Raw genomic sequence first — 22,614 nt, 5'->3', positions numbered from 1 at the left:
GTCGGACGGGGTCTCATCCGTCCCCAGGAAACAAAGGTGGAAGCCGTCAGGACCACACCAAGGCCAGAGACAAAAACCCAGGTAAGAGCCTTCTTAGGGTTGGCGGGTTATTATCGCTGCTTCATCCCTAACTTCTCCTCTTTAGCCACCCCCCTGACAGATCTGACCAGGAAGGGACAGCCGAGAAGATACAGTGGACACCTGCAGCAGAAGAAACTTTCCAGCGGATAAAGACGGCCCTTACCTCAGAACCAGTCCTACGAGCCCCAGACTCCAGCTGTCCCTTCCTGCTGCAAACGGATGCCTCTGACACAGGCCTGGGAGCCGTCCTGTCCCAGGTCCAGGAGGGTGAAGAGCATCCGATCCTATACATCAGCAGGAAGCTGATCCCGGCCGCAGTGGAGAAAGAGAGGCTCTGGCCAGGAAAGTGGGCAGTCCTGGAGCTGCGATATTACCTCTTCGGCCGGAAGTTCACCCTGGTCACCGACCACGCTCATCTCCAGTGGATGGCCCACGCCAAGAATACCAACGCCAGGGTGACCCGGTGGTTTCTTGCGCTCCAGGACTTCCACTTATGACATCGGACGGGAACCGCTAATGCCAACGCCAATGGCCTCTCTTGGATCTGGGCAGCTTTTGCAGGTCTGTCAGGGGTCACTCCCCACCCACCCCCTATTTCTCCCCTACTGTCTCATATCACCCACAGGGCCAGGACGATGCTTGGGGGGGGAGTGTGACGAGCGTCCCGAGGATCCATCGGCGTCGCCCTGGAAACGGACGAGCTACACCTGCACGTCCTCATCACAGGCTGATCGGCCTCAGCTGCGGTTCATCAAGCGGCGTTCTCATAAATGGAGGGAACACGGCTAGTATTGAGAACGATCTCCATGAGACTGGGCACTAATGCTTTCTCTCCCTATTTTTCATTCAGAAAGCAGCTGAGGACCGACCAGCCCCACTCGAGCACTCACGGATCCACTGCTGCACACGGAAGAAAGCACGCCTCACCACCGGAGCACCTACCCGTATTCCTGCACTTACTTTCACTCTGTTTAATAAATCCACCCTCCGGGGCTTTAATTCGAGCTCTTCTTGTCGTGTGATTCTTCACCCCGTGATAATATACACTGCTCAAAAAAAAAAGGGAACACTTAAACAACACAATGTAACTCCAAGTCAATCACACTTCTGTGAAATCAAACTGCCCACTTAGGAAGCAACACTGATCTCCATTTGTGGTCCAGAAAAAGAAAGAAAGGCATATGGCGTTAGAGCAACACAAGGCCAAGGGTAAGTAAATGATGACTCAGCTTTTATTTTTGGGTGAGCTATTGCCTTAAGGAAAAGCATTTAATTCATTGTAAATGTATGTAAAAAAAAAAAAAAATTGGTCTTTTCATGACAGAAAGAAAGTCATAAATAAATAAAAGAATAAATAGAAGAAAGTGCAAGCATACTAAAAACTTACATTTGATACATTTTTTAGAAGGTGATCAGACTCTTTTTATTATTGTTATTACTGTTTAGTAATCAATAAATTAAGTATGACAATCAATAATCTTAAAATATGCAGTTGTGGCTTACCCATCTCTCTGGTATGTGTCCTAACAAGCTCTTTTCATCCCACTTAATGTATTGGTGGCTTCAAACTCTTCAAGCACATCATCTCCCGAGTGAAAGAACATCTCTCTGAGGAAAAGTTTAGGAGTGCACAACACACAAATATCGCTATAAATCAATATGATTTTATAAAATACATATTTTAAATGAGGTAAAACACTTACTTACATTTCCCTGTTAAAAGCGACCTCTGCTTCGGCACTGCATACCAATTCAAATCTGTGAGAAATGTTTAGGCTTGTTTAGGTGCTTCTAGCATACAAATATCTTCACAGAGTAGTATTATCCTATATAATACATAATGTAAATGAGATAAAACTCATACTTTAGGTGTTTTCCTTGATAAAACCAACTTCCCTGTCTGCTCCACATCGTGAGTGAAAAAAAGTTTAGGAGTGCACAATACATAAATAACGCTATTAATGAATGTGATGTTATAAAATACATATTTTAAATGAGGTAAAACACTTGCTTCTTATGTTTCCCTGTTAAAACCGAACTCTGCAATTAAAGCAATTAAAATCTATGAGAAACATTTAGGCTCGTTTAGGCGCAAACACCATAACATTATAAATATCATCATAAAGTAATATTATCTTATAAAATGCATATCGCAACACTTTTGGTGTTTTCCTTGATAAAACCTGTCTTCTCCGCATCATGACAGAAAGAAAATATCTCTCTGAGGAAAAGCTTAGCAGTACACAGCACTCTGATCTGTTCCACATCGCGAGTGGAAAAAAATGTCTTTGAGAAAAGTTTAGCCGCATACAGCACATAAATATCATTATTAAATGATATTGTCATGAATCCTGTCTGGTCTGCCCACCACCAGAGGTCGCCTGTGCATTTCACTGACATTTCACACTACACAGACTGTTGCACCACACCCTGGACTACGTTTCCCATCATCCTTTGCGCTGATTACACGCACACACCTGTACCCAATCAGACTCTCTATATAAACCCCAGACTTGCCCTTTCATCTCACGGAGTATTGTTTTGTATTTTGTGTATGTTGCATTTAACACTCTCCTAGTGTTAGCAGCCTTTTCGGAGTTGTTTCCTAGTTTCCTGAGTTCAGCATTCTCGCCTGGTCTTCTCGTTTTGTCTGTCATGCTGCCTGCCCTGTGGATATCTCGCTTGTTTATCGGATTACCCTTTTAGCCCCCTGGATTACGTTCACCGTTTACCGACCCTCGCCTGCCTTTCAGACTACTCTTGTGTCTTGCTCCAACATACCTGTTTGTTATTGTTCGACCCTGATGTTTATTACAATGTCTCTGTCTCATTCCGATTAAGCTTCGCACATGGATCCGCCCGCTTCACGTCTTCCTCGCTACGTTACAGATATGATATTACAAGGCACATTTTGTGAGTAAGATTAAACGTCATATTTTGCTGTTTCCCGTCCTCATATGCTCCGCATTGCAATCAAAGAAAATGGTGTCTCTGAAAAATATTTCAGATGGGTGAGGCGCACACACAAACAAATGTCCCAGGTGTGACTGATAACAATCAACAGTGTTAATAAGGGTGACTCTCCATATTTACACTTGCTAGTGTAAATTCAACACCACAAGTTTAACTTAAGCTTAAGTCCTTAACACCAGGATTTTAACACTGGAGAGTTTGTTTGTGTGTGTGTGTGTGTGTGTGTGTGTGTGTGTATATATATATATATATATATATATATATATATATATACACACATATATGTATATACATACATATATGTGTGTATATATATATATGTGTGTATATATATATACATATATGTATATGTATATATATGTATGTATGTATACATATATATATATGTATGTATGTATGTATGTATGTATATAATGGTGCTTGAAGTGGACAAAAGAAGCCCACAGTGCTTGAAGTGGACAAAAGAAGACCCCCAATTACTAAATAAATAATTCAGAAGGGCAGGGTCATAATTCATATTATATGAGCCATAATTACAATTAGTATTGTATTATAATTTGAATAGCCAGAATGATGATGATGATGATGATAATTAAAAATAATAATAATAGTAATCATGACTCATAAAGATACAACTGTTGTCATTATGACAAGTCAAAATTGCAGAACAGATATTTGTATTTTGTATGTTACCTACATTACGACTGGTAGAGCCAGGTGTATTAAATGCTAAAAGGGCTTGCCATACATTTCACGTCAGGCCAAGGGAACTTCAGCAGACAGCCTGTGCAAGTGAGTAGGGGAGCAGTAGGCTATACTCTGCGTAGGTGCTGTGTCAGTCGGAATTGAAACAACTGGTAAACATAATAGGAGAGTAAAAAGTTTATATCCGCGGCGGTGTTCAGTCACGTCCTCTGGTAACGGGCCATTGAAGCTGGCTTGATATTCAAACATGGACTGGTGAGTCAAATGCGCTGCATTCTCATTGAACTTTGATATGAGGACCTACACTAACGTAATACGTTGTTATACAGTATGTAGAGTAACCGCTCCAGTAACCACTCTTTCAAAAGAGTAGTCAGGACGAAACTTTATTGCCATCTATACCCAGTGAAATCACTTCAGTTTCTTTTGAACACACTTCAGCCATGCACAGGGGCGTCGCCACGGTTGCCCCCTGGAGAGCATGTTAACTCGGTGCCCCCGTGTTCCGTGGTCCCCCTCGGTAGAAATCGCGATCGCGTTCCCCTCGGTAGAAATCGGTAGAAATTGTCCCTGGCCATATATCTCGACAAATTTGTATATTTGGCCTATGTTCATTCTGTCTTAGGCTAGGCTGTTTGCAAAGCTTAAAATAATTAGTCTGTAATACAAGATGAAAATCTGTTTTTGGTCTTTAAAAAGTGACAGCAGAAAGTAGTGAGAGCAGAACTGTGTTGCATTGACTGTAAATTACCTTGCTTTATGTCGAGGATACCAATTGACCTACTATTTATAAACATTACATGTAAAATTATAACATAATATTGATCCAGTTACTTACCAGGGCTGGACTGGGACAAAAAACTGATCAAAAGTTTTTGAACAGTAAGTTTTTTTTAATGTTTTTTAAAGAAATTACTTCTGCTCACCAAGCCTGCATTTATTTGATCCAAAATACAGCAAAAGCAGTAATAGAACAGCAAATCAGCATATTAGAAAATTTATGCTGAAAATTTAGCTTTGAACACAGGAATAAAATTAAATTTTAAAATATATTCAAATAAAAAGCAGTTATTCTAAATCGTACAAATATTTCACAATATTACTGCTTTTCTGTATTTTGGATCGAATAAATGCAGGCTTGGTGAGCAGGAGAGAATTCTTTAAAAAACAAATTTTACTGTTCAAAAATTTTTGACTGGTAGCGTAGATATGTATTTATATGTAATTCCATCTAGTTGTTTTGGATAAGAATAAAACATCAGGTCCGACAATATTGTGTCTTTTTAATTTAAATCTAGATTTATTCACAATGGCCAATGGAAACCTCTATGAACACACTTGAATTGACTTGGCCAAAAATTGGGACAAAGGGACGAATTTACGTTATATTAAAAAGTATTTATTTAGTCTACACTCATGGCGTGCACACATTAGGATAGGTCGGTTAGATGTCTGCCTCCGTTGCAAGTCCCTATCAAGCACTTTACCGATTCAACTATTCTCTTCTTCTCCTCCTGCCTGGCTCTTTGGCCCGCATCACTCACCACAGAGCAAGCCTGTTCTTGACAAATCTGCTGTGAAAACGTGGGAAAAGCCAACAAGGAAGAGGTTGGGGTAAAGTGATTGTTATAGGCGGAGCAAAATAATTAACCGCTTAGTTTATAGCGCATTGTAACTGGGTGGTTTACGCTCTCAATACAGGAGACAAACCAATGGGACACTGGCTGCTCGCTGTCCCTGTGTGATGGTCCTTGGCAAAAAAAAGAAAACAAAGAAAACAACAACGTTCTGTCGGCCCCTTAAGTGCGGCAGCCCACTGGGAAAATGCCGCCATTTTCCCAGTGGGCTGCCGCACTTGTTTTTCTTTGTATGCCCAATTACCAGTCCAGACCTGGTTACACTTGAAAGAATCTATGATACATGCTTTAATATGCGAATAGGAAAAATTACATAATACTGTCAGATATAACGATTCGAGCAGGAGACAGACGTGCCTGCATTGTGGTCGAATCCCACACCTTGCCTAGATAAGTGGTTCTCTGTAATGGAGAACACTTTTCCCAGCATTCAGTCACAACCCCAGTTCTTTCATATGGCCAAGAACAAAATCTCGATGCCGAGCCATCAGCCACTCAGAATGAGCTAATATCTACAAAAAGTCAATATATTGCAGTATGCAGATGCCCTGGAGTCACAGCTGAGCCAGAGCAGCATCGACAAACTTAGTGAAAGTACGGGGTGAGAGTGTAGTAAAGCACAGTAAATAAATTTAATTCCTCTGAATTAAATGGGCACATTATGAATGGCCACAGCCCACCCCCTCAAGAGTGGACTGTGCATGCTCAGCTCCTCTTTCATTAAGAGAGCTCCGGGAGCAGTGTGTGCAGCGAGAGTGTGGGCAGTCAATTCCCTCGAGAGCTGACACAGCCAGCTTCGCTGCAAGCTCTCACTCAAAAGGGGGAAGAAACTTCCGACCCCGAGAGAGAGCACTAGATCTAGGGAAAACGGCAGAGAAAAGGCGAGCCCGTCTCTACTGTATCCATAGGTCTGTGTGCGATTCCCACAACCACAGCTGCTGCCCTGCCTCGGCCATGGAGAACGCCAATGCGGGCAGTCAGCTCCCTCGAGATCTGACTCCCATGCTTCACCCCCAAACAGACAACAAATAGACTGTGTGTATCCCCACCCGAAATAGCGCAGGCCCTGTTTGTGACGTCTCGTTGCTCCACTGGACTGATTACACACGTGATTCAGAGCGTGGTCACGCTGAGGGTGTTCTCCTACCGTTTCGACGCAGCTCCCAAAAGGGAACTGGACTGTTGCTCAGTGGTCCAAAGTCCAAAGTTTTCAGATAAAAATAAATTTTGCATTTCATATTGAAATCATGATCCCAGAGTCTGGAGGAAGAGAGGCACAGAATTCAAGCTGCTTGAAGTCCAGTATGAAGTTTCTGAAGTCAGTGATGATTTGGGGTGCCGTGACATCTGCTGGTGTTGGTCTACTGTGTTTTATCAAGTCCAGAGTGAATGCAGCCGTCTGCCGGGAGATTTTGGAACACTTTATGCTTCTATCTGCTGACAAGCTTTATAGAGATGTTAATTTCCACCTGCCCACAGTGCAAAAAACACTTCCAAGTGGTTTGCTGACCATGATATTACTGTGCTTTATTGGCCAACTAACATGCCTGACCTGAACCCTATAGAGATTCTATGGGATGTTTTCTAGAGAAAGATGAGAAACAGTTGATCCAACAATATACAGATGATCTGAACGCTCAATAGTGCCTCAGCAGTGCCACAGGATGATTGCTTAGATGTCACATTTTACTGATGCTGTAATTTTTGCTAGGAGCAAGGAATTTGCTGTAATATGTGCTGCTGACCAGGTATTAAGTGCATATATTAACATACTTTAAAGTATTTTTTCTGTTTTGCAAACCTGTTTTTTTAATTGATCTTAGGAAATGTTTACTATTTGGGGATACTGGATTTTTGACTTTCATGAGCTGTAAGCTCTAACCATCAAAATTAAAACAAAAACTTTAGAAATGTTGTACTTTACATGTAATGAAATTACACTTATTAAACTTTTAATTATGTTATTTTTTATGGCAAAGGAAATGGAAAACAACAGTTTTCAAACATTTGTTTTTTAAGGAAAACAGACCAGGGCTGGATTGGAAATCGGGCTTACTGGGGCATTTTCCTGACACACTTAAGTGGCTGACAGAATGTTTTTTTTTTTTTTTTTGCCATAGATCCATAGATTCTTTTTGCCAAAGACCATCACGCAGGGACAGTGAGCAGCTTTTTTTTTTTTTTTTTTTTCAAAAATTGTAATTAAACAATAAATTAAATTAAAATAATACAATACAATCAAGAAGAATAAGTTACCAGTCAAATGAAGTCAGCAACAACAATTCACCTTTGCACGGCACAGAAGAGCACAAATGTGGCATTAAGGAATATTTACAGATTTTTGACAAGATTCAGAGGTGGCATTAATGCATTTCATAATGACAATTTTATGAGATTAATGTTTTAAATATAAAGTTTTGAATATAGAAATATTAAGCTTTTAAATTAGTAGTCTTTGTGACAGAATAATTCATTCAGTTGATTAAAAAAAAAAGTAGAGTCATTCATAAACGGAACAGCTCTGTGTCAAAGTCTATAAATGCGCGGCGGCTCAGTTGTGGCTTTGTTTGGAACTATTTTTGTTGACGAAAAATATAGCACAATCAGACAACAGTGTTCCTAAAATGTATGTCACTTTTGTATAAAATCAAAAATGTATAAAACTGTTCAGTTTAAATTCAGTTTTACTTTTGCAAACTCTCTTTATAATCATTAAAAACTGTCACTTATCTTAGTTCATCACCATCTCACAGACTTTCATCCTATTTAATGAAGCTCTCTACACAGCACACTGAATCTATTATTTACATTGTCTCTGCACTTTGTTATAAATGAATTACAAAAACTGCAGTCTACTTTCATGAAACGTGCTGTGAGGAGCAGGACACGCATTGATAGAGAAGCATTTCTATTGGCTGCGGTCTGCAGGTATTATGGCCAATCACAAAAGACCATATTGCGCAGCAAAATATACCCTGTGTCCCAATGTTCATACTATCCATCCTAGTTGTGAGATTACAGTAAGTGTGTCCCAAAGTATAGTATGCTGAAAAGAGTACGCCAAAAGTCCCCGGATGGTTTACTATTTCAGGTCAGTTTTGAAGTGTGGATCCATGCACACTCTAATGGCTAATATTACCCACAATCCATTGTGCTTTTGCAAAGGATTCAGTCCAGAACTACTAACACGAATAAAACATGTTAAAAAAAACTACAAACTTAGGTAGATATGTTTAGAAAAGAGGTTTGAGTTTCCAATAATAAACATTTAACATGGTAAAAAAAAATATTTATTTAATGTTATCTGTGTTTTATATATTATTATTTTATATATTTAATCTGCAACAGCAATGTGAACTTTTATAAACATCCATTTGGTCGTTAACTTTTAAATGCATCATTATGCAGAAAATTATGCAGAGTTTTTGGCATGAAAGACCAACGACTGGCAGATCAACGTGCTACTTCTTTTCTGTCCAATACAGTAGGAAGTTAAATTAAATTAAATTTGGAGGATGTTAACTGTGACAAAATGATTGATAGGCCAGTTTACTGTGACAGGGTAAAGACACAATTGTGTGATGTGATAGTATGTCCCAAAGCTTGCCAGATACACAAGAGTCCAAACAATTTTACAGTGCATGTGTCGAGCTCAGCAATCCACACTAATCTGTGAACTAGTATGCTTTGAAAGCTGTGTGGATGCGACTGCACACGAGGTGGCATTGTACCATAAGTGATATGTAATATTTAGAATGTGTCTATATTAATAATAAAATGAATGAATGTTCTTGCAGTACTGTGGATCATTACACAGCAGGCATGCTGCTCAGTGGTGTAGGAGATGCTCTGGGTTACAGGAATCAGCTGTGGGAATACAACCAATCCGGCCCTGCCATCCACCAGGTCAGACATACAACAATACACCAGTTCTTACTGTTAGAAAAATCATTATATATTTAAATATATATATATATATATATATATATATATATATATTTTGTCAGGGGGTGAAGAAATACAGGACAGAAAACTCAAATTTGTAGCCCCGGAGGGTGGAATTTATTTAACAAAGTGCAGAAGTGTATAAACAATACGGGGAAGTGAAGCGGTGAAATGGCGTGCTCTCAGTCTCTCTCGTGCTCCGTGTGGGTCCAGTGAACGGTGTGCGGATCGGTCTTCAGCTGTTTTCTATGAGGCAGAAGAAGAGAAAACATCAGTACGTCTGTTTCTCGGAGAAAGCTTCTCACAATGAGCCGGCGCCTCGCCGCTTATGAGGACGCCGGCTGATAAGGTGCAGCTGAGATCGATCCGGCCGTGATGAACGTGAGCGGGCGGTGCTCGTTGGTTTCCAGGGCGACGCTGATACCTTCTCGGGACGCTCGTCACACTCCCCCCCCCCTAAGCGTCGTCCTGGTCCTGTGAATGACATGAGTTAGCAGGGGAGAGATAGGGGGTGGGTGGGGAGTGACCCCTGACAGACCTGCGAAAGTTGCCCAGATCCGAGAGTGCCCGTCGGCGTTGGAATTCGCGACCCCAGCCCGATGTTTGACGTCAAAGTGGAAGTCCTGGAGCGCAAGAAACCATCTGGTCACCCTGGCATTGGTGTTCTTAGCTTTGGCCATCCACTGAAGCGGGGCATGGTCGGTGACCAGGGTGAACCTCCGACCGAGGAGACAATACCGCAGCTCCAGGACTGCCCACTTGATGGCTAGGGCCTCCTTTTCCACGGTGGCGTAATTTCTCTCGGCTGGGGTCAGCTTCCTGCTGATGTATAGCACCGGATGTTCCTCTCCCCCCTGGACTTGGGAGAGTACGGCCCCCAGGCCGGTATCCGAGGCGTCGGTTTGCAGCAGGAAGGGACAGTTAAAGTCTGGGGCGCGTAGGACAGGCTCCGAGGTGAGCGCCTGCTTGATTCGTCGGAATGCCTCGTTCGCTGCTGATGTCCACTGGATCTTTTCCGGCTGTCCCTTCCTGGTCAGGTCTGTCAGAGGGGAGGCTAAAGAGGAGAAGTTAGGGATGAAGCAGCGATAATACCCCGCCAACCCCAAGAATGCTCGTACCTGGGTCTTGGACTCGGGCTTGGGTGTAGTCCGGACAGCCTCCACTTTCTTTTCCTGTGGGCGAATCAACCCTCGTCCAACTTGGTAGCCCAGGTACTTCGCTTCATGGAGAGCCAGATGACACTTTCGGGGGTTGGCAGTCAGTCCAGCCCTCCGTAGTTCAGACAGCACCCTCCACAGCCGATCGAGGTGATCCTCCCATGTCTCAGAGTGGATGACTACATCGTCTAAATAGGCGGCGGCATATGCTTGGTGTGGCCGGAGGATGATGTCCATTAACCTCTGAAATGATGCTGGGGCCCAATGAAGACCGAAGGGGAGGGTCCGGTACTGTCAGTGGCCGCTAGGAGTAGAAAAGGCAGTTTTAGGTTTTGCAGATTCTGAGAGTGGTACTTGCCAATACCCTTTTGTAAGGTCCAGAGTGGAGATGTACCAGGCCCGTCCCAATCGGTCCAGAAGTTCATCCACTCGAGGCATGGGGTAGCTGTCAAACTCGGATATCTCGTTGAGGCGTCTGAAGTCGTTAAATAGCCTCGACCTCAATAGCCTGCCGACGAGCCTCAGGGACCCGATAAGGCCGCTGATAACTCGTGGCGATAACTCCTGGTGGTGTCCGGATGTCATGGTGCAACACGTTGGTCCGCCCGGGGAGGGGTGAGAACACATCTGAGAACTGACCGATCAGGTGTTGTAATTCTCCCTTTTGGGCAGCCGAGAGGTGGGGGTTGACGTCTACAACCACGGGCTCGGAGGCGCTGAAGGCGGCGAGCTGGTCTCTAGTCCTGACCCACTTCTTGAGGAGATTTATGTGATATAGTTGCTCCGTGCGTCTTCGGCCTGGTTGCCGTAGCCGGTAGGTGACTGGTCCGATCCTTTCCAAGACAGTATAGGGGCCCTGCCAGGTGGCCAGAAACTTACAGGCAGCGTTGGGGACTAGGACCATAACTCGGTCCCCCGGTTGGAACTCCCGTGGTTGGGCTGCCCGGTCATAGTGTCGTTGTTGGGACCGTTGGGCTTTGACCAGATGTTCCCGGACTAATGGCATCACCCGGTCGATCTTCTCCCTCATCTGTTGGACGTGCTCGACAACAGAATGGTGACGGGCAGGCTGCTGCTCCCAGGCCTCCTTTGCCACGTTGAGGAGGCCGCGAGGTTGCTGGCCGAACAGGAGTTTGAATGGGGTGAAGCCAGTTGAGGCCTGGGGAACTTCACGAATGCCGAACAGGACGTACGGCAGCATCAGGTCCCAGTCCCGCCTATCCTCCACTGTGACCCGTCGAAGCATCTGTTTTAGGGTTTGGTTGAAACGTTCGACGAGTCCGTCCGTCTGAGGGTGATAGACCGTGGTCCTCAACTGCTTCACCCGCAGCAGACTGCACAGATCCGCCATTAGCTGGGACATAAAGGGAGTACCTTGATCGATCAGTATCTCCTTTGGTATGCCAACTCGGCTGAACAGTTGGAACAGTTCCTGCGCGATGGTCTTGGCGGTGGCTTTTCGGAGGGGGACAGCTTCAGGGTACTGAGTGGCATAGTCGACCACGACAAGGATGTGTTCGTGACCCCGGGCAGACTTCGGCAGCGGCCCTACCAGGTCCATCCCGATGCACTCGAAGAGCACGTCGATGATGGGCAGTGGAATCAGCGGAGAGGGGGGAGGTTTCCTTGGGGAGGTCCGTTGACACGTTGGGCAGGCTTGACAAACGTTTCACCTCTGCGTCCAATCCTGGCCAGTGGAAACGGTCACGGACGCGCTGGATCGTGTTCTACTGTCCCAGGTGTCCAGCCATAGGGTGAGAGTGCGCTAGCTCCAGGACCGTCTCAGTCTTAGTCCGGGGCATCACTAGGAGACGTTTTTTCTCCCCCCTTCGCTGCGCGACACAATACAGCAGGCCGTTTTGGACCACGAAATGCGGGAGTGGATGAGGAGCAGGCTGGATATCGCGGCCGTCAATGCTTCAGCCTGTCGTCCTCCCGCTGCTCCCGAGCGAATGAGCCCCCTTCTGTTACCTGCTGGAAGACATCATAAAAGACGTTAGGGTATTGAGAAGGACTCACTGTCTCTCCCGCTGTCTGTGGCCAGTAGCACGGGGCGTGGGCGTGGTCCGCGGCCTGACTTCCGTCTCGGGCGGAATGTCGTCATGTGGCGTCAGCTTCGGCAGCAAGCGGGCGGCTTGTGTGCGGGGATCTTGTAGCAGAGCGCGCTGGGCGGTGGCGGCTTGAAGAGCCGCGACTTCCTGCTCAGTCTCGCCTTGCCGGGTGGCGAGATCCTCCACTATCTGTTGCTGGCGGATGCTGACCTCTGTGAGCCGTTGGAGAAGCTGTTCCATCTCGTGGGAGGAGCGCATGGGGAGAAGAGAGAGAGAGAGGAAAAAAATTTGGGGTAAGTGATTTGAGCTTCTATGTCCGTGAATTCTTCACTAATCTGCCCGCATTCTCCACCAAACTGTCACGGGGTGAAGAAATACAGGACAGAAAACTCAAATTTGTAGCCCCGGAGGGTGGAATATATTTAACAAAGTGCAGAAGTGTATAAACAATACGGGGAAGTGAAGCGGTGAAATGGCGTGCTCTCAGTCTCTCTCGTGCTCCGTGTGGGTCCAGTGAACGGTGTGCGGATCGGTCTTCAGCTGCTGAAGGAGAGAAAACATCAGTACGTCTGTTTCTCGGAGAAAGCTTCTCACAATGAGCCGGCGCCTCGCCGCTTATGAGGACGCCGGCTCTGAGGTGGGGGGCTGATGAGGTGCAGCTGAGATCGATCGGCCGTGATGAACGTGAGCGGGCGGTGCTCGTTGGTTTCCAGGGCGACGCTGATACCTTCTCGGGACGCTCGTCACAATATATATATATATATATATATATATTATTACTATTATTATTTATTTATTTTTTTTTTTTTTTATATGCAGTTTCTTGTTAGACATATGTCTGTATTATAGAGGAATATGGTTACTGTTAAAAAAATTTTTGGCACATTTCTTGAAGGAATATTTTAACTTAACAGAATCTAATTGCTTACTACCACTGGAAATCATTTACACTTGTCTGTTAGTCTGTCTGTCTTTCCAGTGTCATGTAGTGTTGCACTGTTATAAGTCAAGTCAAGTCACCTTTATTTATATACCGCCTTTAACAATACAGAATTGTGACAAGGCGGCTGTACAGTATTAAATAGGAAACAGTACATCAACAATGCCAAAGGCAACATTAAACACTCACATTATAGGTAAAGGTAGTTAATCAAAAACAATAAAATAAAATGCAAAATTGTGTTAAGAGAAAGTGTCCCCAACTAAGCAAGCCAGAGGCGACAGCGGCAAGGAACCAAAACTCCATCGGTGACAAATGGAGAAAAAAACCTTGGGAGAAACCAGGCTCAGTCGGGGGGCCAGTTCTCCTCTGGCCAAAGTTCCCGTGGTCTTGTGCCGACAGCCGTCTAGGTGATGTGGTCTTTAATGTGGATCCGTCTCTGGGGCTCATCTAGTTGATGTGGACTCCGCTGACATTCAGGGCTGTAGAGGTCGTCTCTAGGTGCTGATCCACCGTCTGGGCTGGGTTCGGACTGGATCCGGGGGACTGCAGTGACCATCTGATCTGGATACGGACTGGATCTGGTGGTTAATGTGACCTCGGAATAAGAGAGAAACAGACTAATATTAGCGTAGATGCCATTCTTCTGACGATGCACCGAGTACATCGGGTGTTATGGGAAGTGTTCCCGGTTCCGGTTGACCTAATTAGTGCAGCCTAACAATCCTTTAACGGATTTGAATTATAAGAATGTGGATTTGTTATGTGTAAGCAAGGTTAAAGAGATGGGTCTTTAATCTAGATTTAAACTGACAAGAGTGTGTCTGCGTCCCGAACATTGTAGGATAGATTGTTCCAGAGTTTGGGTGCTAAATAAGAAAAAGATCTGCCGCCCGCGGTTGATTTTGATATTCTCGGTATTATCAAATTGCCAGAGTTTTGAGAACGCAGCGGACGTGAGGGACTATAATGCGATAAGAGCTCACTCAGGTACTGGGGAGCTAAACCATTCAGGGCTTTATAAGTAATTAGCAAGATTTTAAAATCTATACGATGTTTAATAGGGAGCCAGTGCAGTGTAGACAGAACCGGGCTAATATGATCATACTTTTTGGTTCTAGTAAGAACTCTAGCTGCTGCATTTTGGACCAGCTGGAGTTTGTTTATTAAGCGAGCAGAACAACCACCCAATAAAGCATTACAATAATCTAACCGTGAGGTCATAAACGCATGAATTAATGTTTCAGCATTTGACATTGATAGCATAGGTCGTAGTTTAGATATATTTTTGAGATGGAAAAATGCAGTTTTGCAAATACTAGAGATGTGGTTTTCAAAGGAAAGATTACCATCAAATAGCACACCTAGGTTCCTAACTGATGACGAAGAATTGACAGAGCAGCCATCAAGTATTAGACAGTGTTTTAGGTTATTACACGCTGAGGTTTTAGGCCCAATAACTAACACCTCTGTTTTTTCAGAATTTAGCAGTAAGAAATTACTTGTCATCCAATTTTTTAACTCAACTACACAATCCATTAGTTTTTCAAATTGGTACGTTTCGCCAGGCCGCGAAGAAATATAACATACTACACTAGTATTGTGGTACCCAAGCCTCAAAATACTGCATTTTAGAGCAGTGTTATTGTAATGTTTTATTTATTTATATATTTATTTAGTATTATTTTTAATTTTTAACAGATTTTTTTTTTTTTTTTTTAGTAAAGGAAAGAAAAACAATACTATTACTTACTGAAACTTGAATAAAGATCAGACTGGTGTTCTGGTGGTACTTATTAGCCTGTAATCTGAGTCAAGAAGTTACATATCGGTTTTTCATATCCACTGATAAAAACCAGTCCACGGAACATGGGATGTTGGTTGCTGGTTTGCTGGTCCCCAGCACTGAATGTTCATTTTTGGTTTGCTGGATCCCAGCATGGGGTACTGGTTGCTTGTTTGCTGGTCCCCAGAATGGGATGCTGGCTTGCTGGTCCCCAGCATGGTAAGCAGGTGTACTGGTGGACCAGCATAAGGTATGTTTTGCATGCTGGGACCAGCTTGGGATGCCGGTGTGCTGGTGGACCAGCATTTGTTGTCTTTTGAGTGCTGGTATGATCCCAGAAAGATCACAACAAAACTTGTGTATGCGTTACATATCATGTTACTTTTGAAACTGGTTTGTTTGTAGTTAAAAACCAAGACAATTTTCCAAATTAATTTTAATAAATTGTTTAATAAAGAGAAACACATGTTGCTGGCTACATATTTACACAGTAAAATTCCCAGTGTTAAACACTGCTCAGTTTTCACATGGTCCTGATCTATAGAGAGTAAAAGTAACACTGAAGCAGTGTTATAGTCAGTGAAATAAAGTAGATTCGCTCTACAAGTGATGACTAAGCATTAGCGATGACACCTCGATAAACAACTACTTAAAGCAACACAGCCTTAGATGAAATCAACATCTCACCAGATGATGATTAAACAACTGCAACAACAGAATTACCATATTCACTTACTGCAAACCAGTTTGGCTTTATTTCTTTCATATGGTGCATGTACAAAGGTTGTTGAAGTCTGTTACCTTTATGGTAAATAATGGTAAGAGTTGAGCACTTGGCCACTGACTTTGGTTGAATTAACTCTATTTCAGCAGTTGCACGCAGAACGCGCACGCTATCACTATTTTCAACAATATTTCATGGTCTTCACTGCACTGACATACCTTTTACTATGTGCACTTTTTAAAATCAGTGACTGACAGCTGGATTTGGACATATGTGACTTTCCAGATAAGTAATAAAGTCCTAAAAATAACAACTTTCAGTTTTGAACTTTCATTATCAAGTTCAAGTTGTTATTAACTGTCCCATTAAAAGAGCTCTTCTCATAACCCCTGTTAATAAACAAACTGCTTATGATTAAGCTTCTATTAGGCATTTTTTTGTTTTCATATCTCTAATGAAGTTGTTATGCATTGTACTCAAGCTCTTTTTTACTGATTTGTGTACAGATCTTATGAAAGAGGAGAAAATTCCTTTAATGCTCTGAAACGTTTTATCAGTTTATCAGTGACTTCAATTAATAATGTAATCACAACTAAAGCAATTAAGATTTTCAGTTCTACTTTCAGGAGAGGGAGCAAAAGAAATTCTCTGTTGCATCATTAATGTGTTAAATAAAGAAAGATGCAAGCAAAAGCTTTTTGTCCCTAAAACCCTACTTGCATACAGACAGCTGGCCTTATGACACTCAACCCTGCAAGAACATGCTGGTGAACCAGCATCACCAGCTCCATTTTGCTTGAGAACAGCATGGATACGCTGTAACACTAGCTAGACCAGCACTATACAAGCACTAACCAGCAAAAACTAGCACTATACCAGCATAAACCAGTCTGGACCAGAACTATAACAGCATAAACCAGCCTGGACCAGCATTAAACCAGCACTAATCAGCAAAAACTAGCACTATACCAGCATAAACCAATCTGGACCAGCACTATACCAGCATAAACCAGCCTGGACCAGCACTATACTAGCATAAACCAGCCTGGGCCAACACTATACCAGCACTAACCAGCATAAACCAGCACTAACCAGAAAAACTAGCACAATACCAGCATAAACCAGCCTGGACCAGCACTGTACTAGCATAAACCAGTCTGGGCCAACACTATACCAGCACTAACCAGCATAAACCAAACTGGACCAGCACTATACCAGCATAAACCAGTCTGGACCAGCATTAACCAGCAAAAACTACCACTATACCAGCTTAAACCGGTCTAGACCAGAACTATATCAGCATAAACCAACCTGGACCAGCACAATACCAGCATAAATCAGTCTGGACCAGGACTAAACCAGCATAAACCAGCTGTGTTTTGGGCTACTAGGGTCTTGCTATGCAGCTGCTAGGGTATCTTGGGTGGTAGTTAGGGTATTGCTGCGTGGTTGCTAAAACGTTCTGGGTGGTTACTATGGTGTTCTAGGCGGTTGGTAGTTGTTCAAATTCACGCCATTGTAATACTATGGGATTTTTATGCCTGTTTTTCATCTGCTGTACGGACGTCGTAGGTCCAATCGCTTAGAAAAGATAGAGCACACCTCTCTTCAATGAGTCAGTCGATTTGAATTGGTCTACGGCAAAGAATTGTGTGGAAGAGGAAGAATAAGTATGCAATAGAACAATAGTGATCCCAAGGCTTTTGGCAAGCAACACTAATAATAAATATAGCTGCAAGCAGCAATTGCGGGGCCAAGCACAACAGAGGCAGAATGAGGAGTTAAGCATGGCAAGTAGCAGCAATCCGACTACAACAGTGAGTAACTTAAGCCATTTTAGGATAATATCAGTTGAAATGGCTGAAAATCATAAATACAACCAATCGTAATAAAATTTAATGGCTTATCACTTTTGACCAACAGGTGGTGCTGTTTTCAAATTGATGTGACGTGTTCTGTGTGAAATGACAATGACACACACAAAGTTTGCCGTCATTATGTCAAAGCTTTGCAGAGATACAGCCTCAGATGTAGTTTGGCATCTTTCCAGCAAATTTGTTGATGCGCTAAACGAAAACGGTTTCGTATATCGACACGAAATTCATAACTTTTTGCCAGCATAGTCTGAAGATGATCTGAGTCAAATTTGGTGAAGATCGGACTAACAGTCTGGGAGGAGTTTGAAAAAGTAGGTTTTGTACATTAATCAAAATGGCGGACAGGAAGTTTGGCCAATTTCGGCTTAATGGGTATCAATGTTCTCGACTTGACCCAAGGAATCTATTGGCATCAGTTTCATTCCAATAGGCTAATGTAAACAGAAGTTATTAGCATTTTTGTAAATTTCATTATTAATGTTTAGTGAATGGCGTATTACTTCTGACCCATAGGTGGCACTGTTACCAAATTGATGTGGCTTGGTCAGAGTGTGCTGACAATAGCACATATAAAATTTGGTGTCAATATGTCAAAGCTTTGCAGAGATACAGACTCAGATGCAATTTGGCATCTTTCCAGTAAATTTGTTGATGCGCTAAACGAAAACGGTTTCGTGTATCGACGCAAAATCCATAACTTTTTGTCAGCATGGTCTGAAGATGATCTGAGTCAAATTTGGTGAAAATTGGACTAACGGTCTAGGAGGAGTTCGAAAAAGTAGGTTTTCAACATGAATCAAAATGGCGGACAGGAAGTTCAGCCAAAATTGTTCTCAGCATGACCGAAGGAATCCATCAAAATCAGTTTCATTTCAATAGGCTAATGTACGCAAAAGTTATTAGCATTTTTTGAAATTTCGTTATAACTTTTGACCACAAGGTGGCGCTGGCCCCAAAATTTTTATGTACGTTCAGGGCATGGTGCCGAACATTTTTGTAATTAATGTCGAAACGATACGCTAATCCGTTCTCAAGATACAGCATTTTAAAGCTAAATTCAAAATGGCCGACACCCAAAATGGCTGACATGGGAAAATTGGATATGGTTCGACTCGGTATGACACACCGAATCTAAAGAGACCAGTTTTGTGATTTTTGGACAAATCATTCAGACGTTATAAAGAAAAATAGCCATTTTTCGTATCTCCTGACCACTAGGGGGCACTGCACCGAAACACTGCAGGTAGCCTCAGGTCATGCTTGTTATAACACACACCAAGTTTGGTGTCAATATGACAAACTATTACGGAGATATAGCCTCACATTGATTTTTGCTAGCTTTTCGTACAATTCTTTCGCGTGTTATTCGTGAACGGCTGGACGAATCGACTTGAATTCCATAAGTTTTTGCCAGCGTGGTCTGAAGATGATCTGGATCAATTTTTGTGACAATCGGTGCAAAGGCCTAGGATGAGTTCGAAAAAGTAGGTTTTACGAACAATTGAGAATAGCGAAAAAACTAAACCTTACGATTCTTGAATTTTGGTGTCCATTCAACTCGGCATAAGCCAAGGAATCAGAGGAAAAAAGAATTTTTGTTGTGTGACTTACGGTTCAAACGTTATTAGCATAAATCTTTTGAAAGTTTTGGACAAGTGGTGGCGCTAGAGAGTTTGAGTTAGAGACTCCAAACTTGCTATGGTTAATGTTGGGACTGTCCTCTATCAGTGTGCAAAATTATACAACTTTCCCGCAAGCGGTTCTATGGGCTGCCATAGACTTGCGGCGGAAGAAACGGAAGAAGAAGAAGAAGAAGCAGAATAATAAGAACGGCAACGGATACAATAGGTGCCATCGCACCTTCGGTGCTTGGCCCCTAATAAGTTGAAATAATATGACAGTATGTTGGCTTTCTTAAGACAACAGAACTAGTTTTTTAGACAAACTTTAAGTTGGCTTGAGAAAGCCATAGACTGAAAGTTTTAAATAGTTTTAAAAGCTTGAAGTAGTTTTAAAGGGATCATCGGATGCAAAACTCACTTTTACATGTTGTTTGAACATAAATGTGTGTTGGCAGTGTGTGTACACAGCCACCCTATTATGATAAAAAAAACACCCAGTGGTATTTTTGTAATCTTTATAAGAAATATCCCCTTTTTCAAATCATGCCATTTCCAGCTTCTTTTCGGTGTGACGTCAAACAAACCCCACTCCCACAATAGTTAATTGAAAAGGCCATCTTACTTTAGACCCGCCCTGACTGAGCTGTAACAGTCCGACTGCCATTGTGTCCACCCTGGTGCAAGGGAAGACAACGTCTCTGATTTGTTGTGTGCTCTGTGTTGTTGGATGTAATAATGATCATAGCAGTCATCGTTTACTCCAGACATCATCATGTTTGTGGCCCCTCAACTAAAGTAGTGACTTGGTCTAGAGCCCTGCATTTTAGCCCGAGCCTGACGGGCCCCAACTTTTTTATGCCCCTAGGCCTGGGCTTCAGGCCTGTTTTAGGCGTCTCCTTATTTTTATATTTTAGACATCCACCAATTATGGTGATGAAAAGAGACTTTCGAGACCGGCTCTACTACTGTTTTCTGAGTCAGTGTGGCAGGGATAAAGTTGCTGATCCTGACTCGCCATCTCCTTTTTGGACATGCCCTTAGAGAGAAGAGTGTCTTTACAGATTAAATAATGAAAGAGTTTTTGCTTTCAATTAGTTTTATTTCATTAAGTAATAATTTAAAGCTTTCTATAGATATATTTAGCATGTCTGTGAGGTATGTATTCGCTGAGTTTTGGTTCATTTTTGTAAAGCGCTCCTGTTGAGACGACGCATCATGTTTGTGTTATTTATTTTATTTTATAAATAAAATATAATTGTAAGTGCACACAACTACAGGTAGACCCTTTACAGTTCCAAATGATGTATTACTCTTACCTTTATGAGCAAAAACGACAGAATATTTTAAATAGTTTCCACTGAAAAAAAAAATGCAAGTGATCGCGCTGGTGCCTCCATGTCCAGCAAAGCGGCTTCAGCTTCCACTCTTCACACAAACGATTGAATATGCGCCTGATAGCGCACATTTATCTAGCTTTAACATTTAAAATAACATTGTTTTACGCTTGAACTGTATATTTTAGGCAAGTCGTGATGTTTTAAGATGGCAAAATTAATCAGACTATGATCAGTCTTCCACTAACCGGTCATTACTTTAAAAAACAAAAAATATATATTTAACGAAAAACTGAACGAATGCTTCAAACATTTTTCTAAATTAACTTAGGCTAATAAAAAAACTAAAAGAAATATAATCGCTTTGCCATTACATATAAAACTGAACTATTTTAATAGCTGAAACAGTAGTATAAGCTGTTTTGGGAAAAGGGGTAAAAAAGACGGACTCGGGTCGGACTCTGGCTGAGAATTCTAATAAGCTGTCGGACAAGGTTAATTAATTTTTTTTTTGTGAATAAAGAAAACATCATGATCATGTGTTAAATCATAAATCATGATCGTGTACCCATCATAGTTAATGTCTTAATTAAGGTGTTGTTCATCCATGAAGTCATGAATGAAAGACTTTGAATTAATGTTAGTTCCTGATAATTCATGACATATTAATGCATGAATTAATGCATAATTAATGCATGAATACATGGTAATTCATGTACCCTTACCGTAAAGTTTTACCAAAACATCATTAAGGGTGGCATAGCAGGTTGGAATGTTCTCAACAGGATTTTTTAATGGAGGTGGAGTGTAAGGTTGAAACTGGAAGTTTACACAGAACTAGTAGAGGAAGATGTGGAAAACAGCTAAAGAAACAGTGATTTCCCCACTTCAGGATTTCTGCCGTGAGGGTGTGGAACTTCAGAGCATTAGCTGTTATGGACAATTTTCCCTGACGAAAACTATATAGTTGTTCACTCAAAGAAAAAAATCGCCAGCTGGTCGACCAAACACCTCTGGGAAAAAATTCAGAAAACAATCCAGTGACTGGGTGACTGCTTGAGCCTATATTGTTCAGTGGAAAAGCAATGCGGCTGCATCTCTAGGCCCAACGAACACTGGAGGAGGAATCCATTACAATCCTCTGCCAAGCCAGAGTGGGGCGTTGGATTGGCCACAGGACTGGCGAAGATAGCAGGAGAGGGAGATGTGGTGACTGGTGATGAGAAAGTTAGAGCTGAGTGTGTCTACGATCTCCTGGAAAGGGTCCAGGGAGCCCATGCTGCTAACTTTGAGGACTGGTAACAGAAGAACTCGGGAATTAAATTTTAAAATAATTTAAATAATTTATTGAAATATTAGGTAGAATGGAAGCAAGTGTAAATTGCTTGGAAGTGGTACATAGAATGGCAGCTTAATTGAGTCTAATGGCCTTCAAGTCAAGTCAAGGTGGGGGGGCACAAATCACAATGAGCGGGAGGAGGTGTTTTGGGTGGGAAGTGTACAATCTGTGATTATGCGCACTGTTTTTTCGGTTTCACTTTCACTTTTGAAATTCATCACGCTCAGCAAGGAGGGCAGAGAATGGAAAAGGGGGGACAGAGTAACTCTTTTGGGGGGCACAGCCCATGAATCAGTATGATTCTTCATCATTCACCGCTTCAAACTGATAACGGTCAGCTAAGCATAATTTCAACCATGCCACTTTACTTCCACTAATGCCAACATAATTTTTTAGTCTATCCAAAAAAATGTTGTTGTCGATAGTGTTGAATGCAGAGCTTA

At 42.5% G+C, this 22,614-nt stretch overlaps 1 protein-coding gene across 1 annotated transcript in view; it reads left to right on the top strand.

The window, feature by feature from the left end:
- Positions 1 to 3,843: 3,843 nt before the first annotated feature.
- Positions 3,844 to 22,614, top strand: part of adprh (ADP-ribosylarginine hydrolase) — a 47,345-nt gene continuing 28,574 nt past the window's right edge. The window contains exons 1-2 of the mRNA XM_051124040.1: positions 3,844 to 4,014; positions 9,194 to 9,302. Of these exons, the coding sequence (XP_050979997.1) occupies positions 4,007 to 4,014; positions 9,194 to 9,302 (117 nt within the window). The 5' untranslated portion in view covers positions 3,844 to 4,006. The remainder of the gene's footprint in view (positions 4,015 to 9,193; positions 9,303 to 22,614) is intronic.

The sequence above is a fragment of the Labeo rohita genome, chromosome 12 (assembly GCF_022985175.1).
Source record: "Labeo rohita strain BAU-BD-2019 chromosome 12, IGBB_LRoh.1.0, whole genome shotgun sequence".
NCBI classification, from domain to species: Eukaryota; Metazoa; Chordata; class Actinopteri; order Cypriniformes; family Cyprinidae; genus Labeo; species Labeo rohita.
Note: the sequence above shows the minus strand (reverse complement) of the source record. Positions and strands in the feature narration are given on the sequence as shown.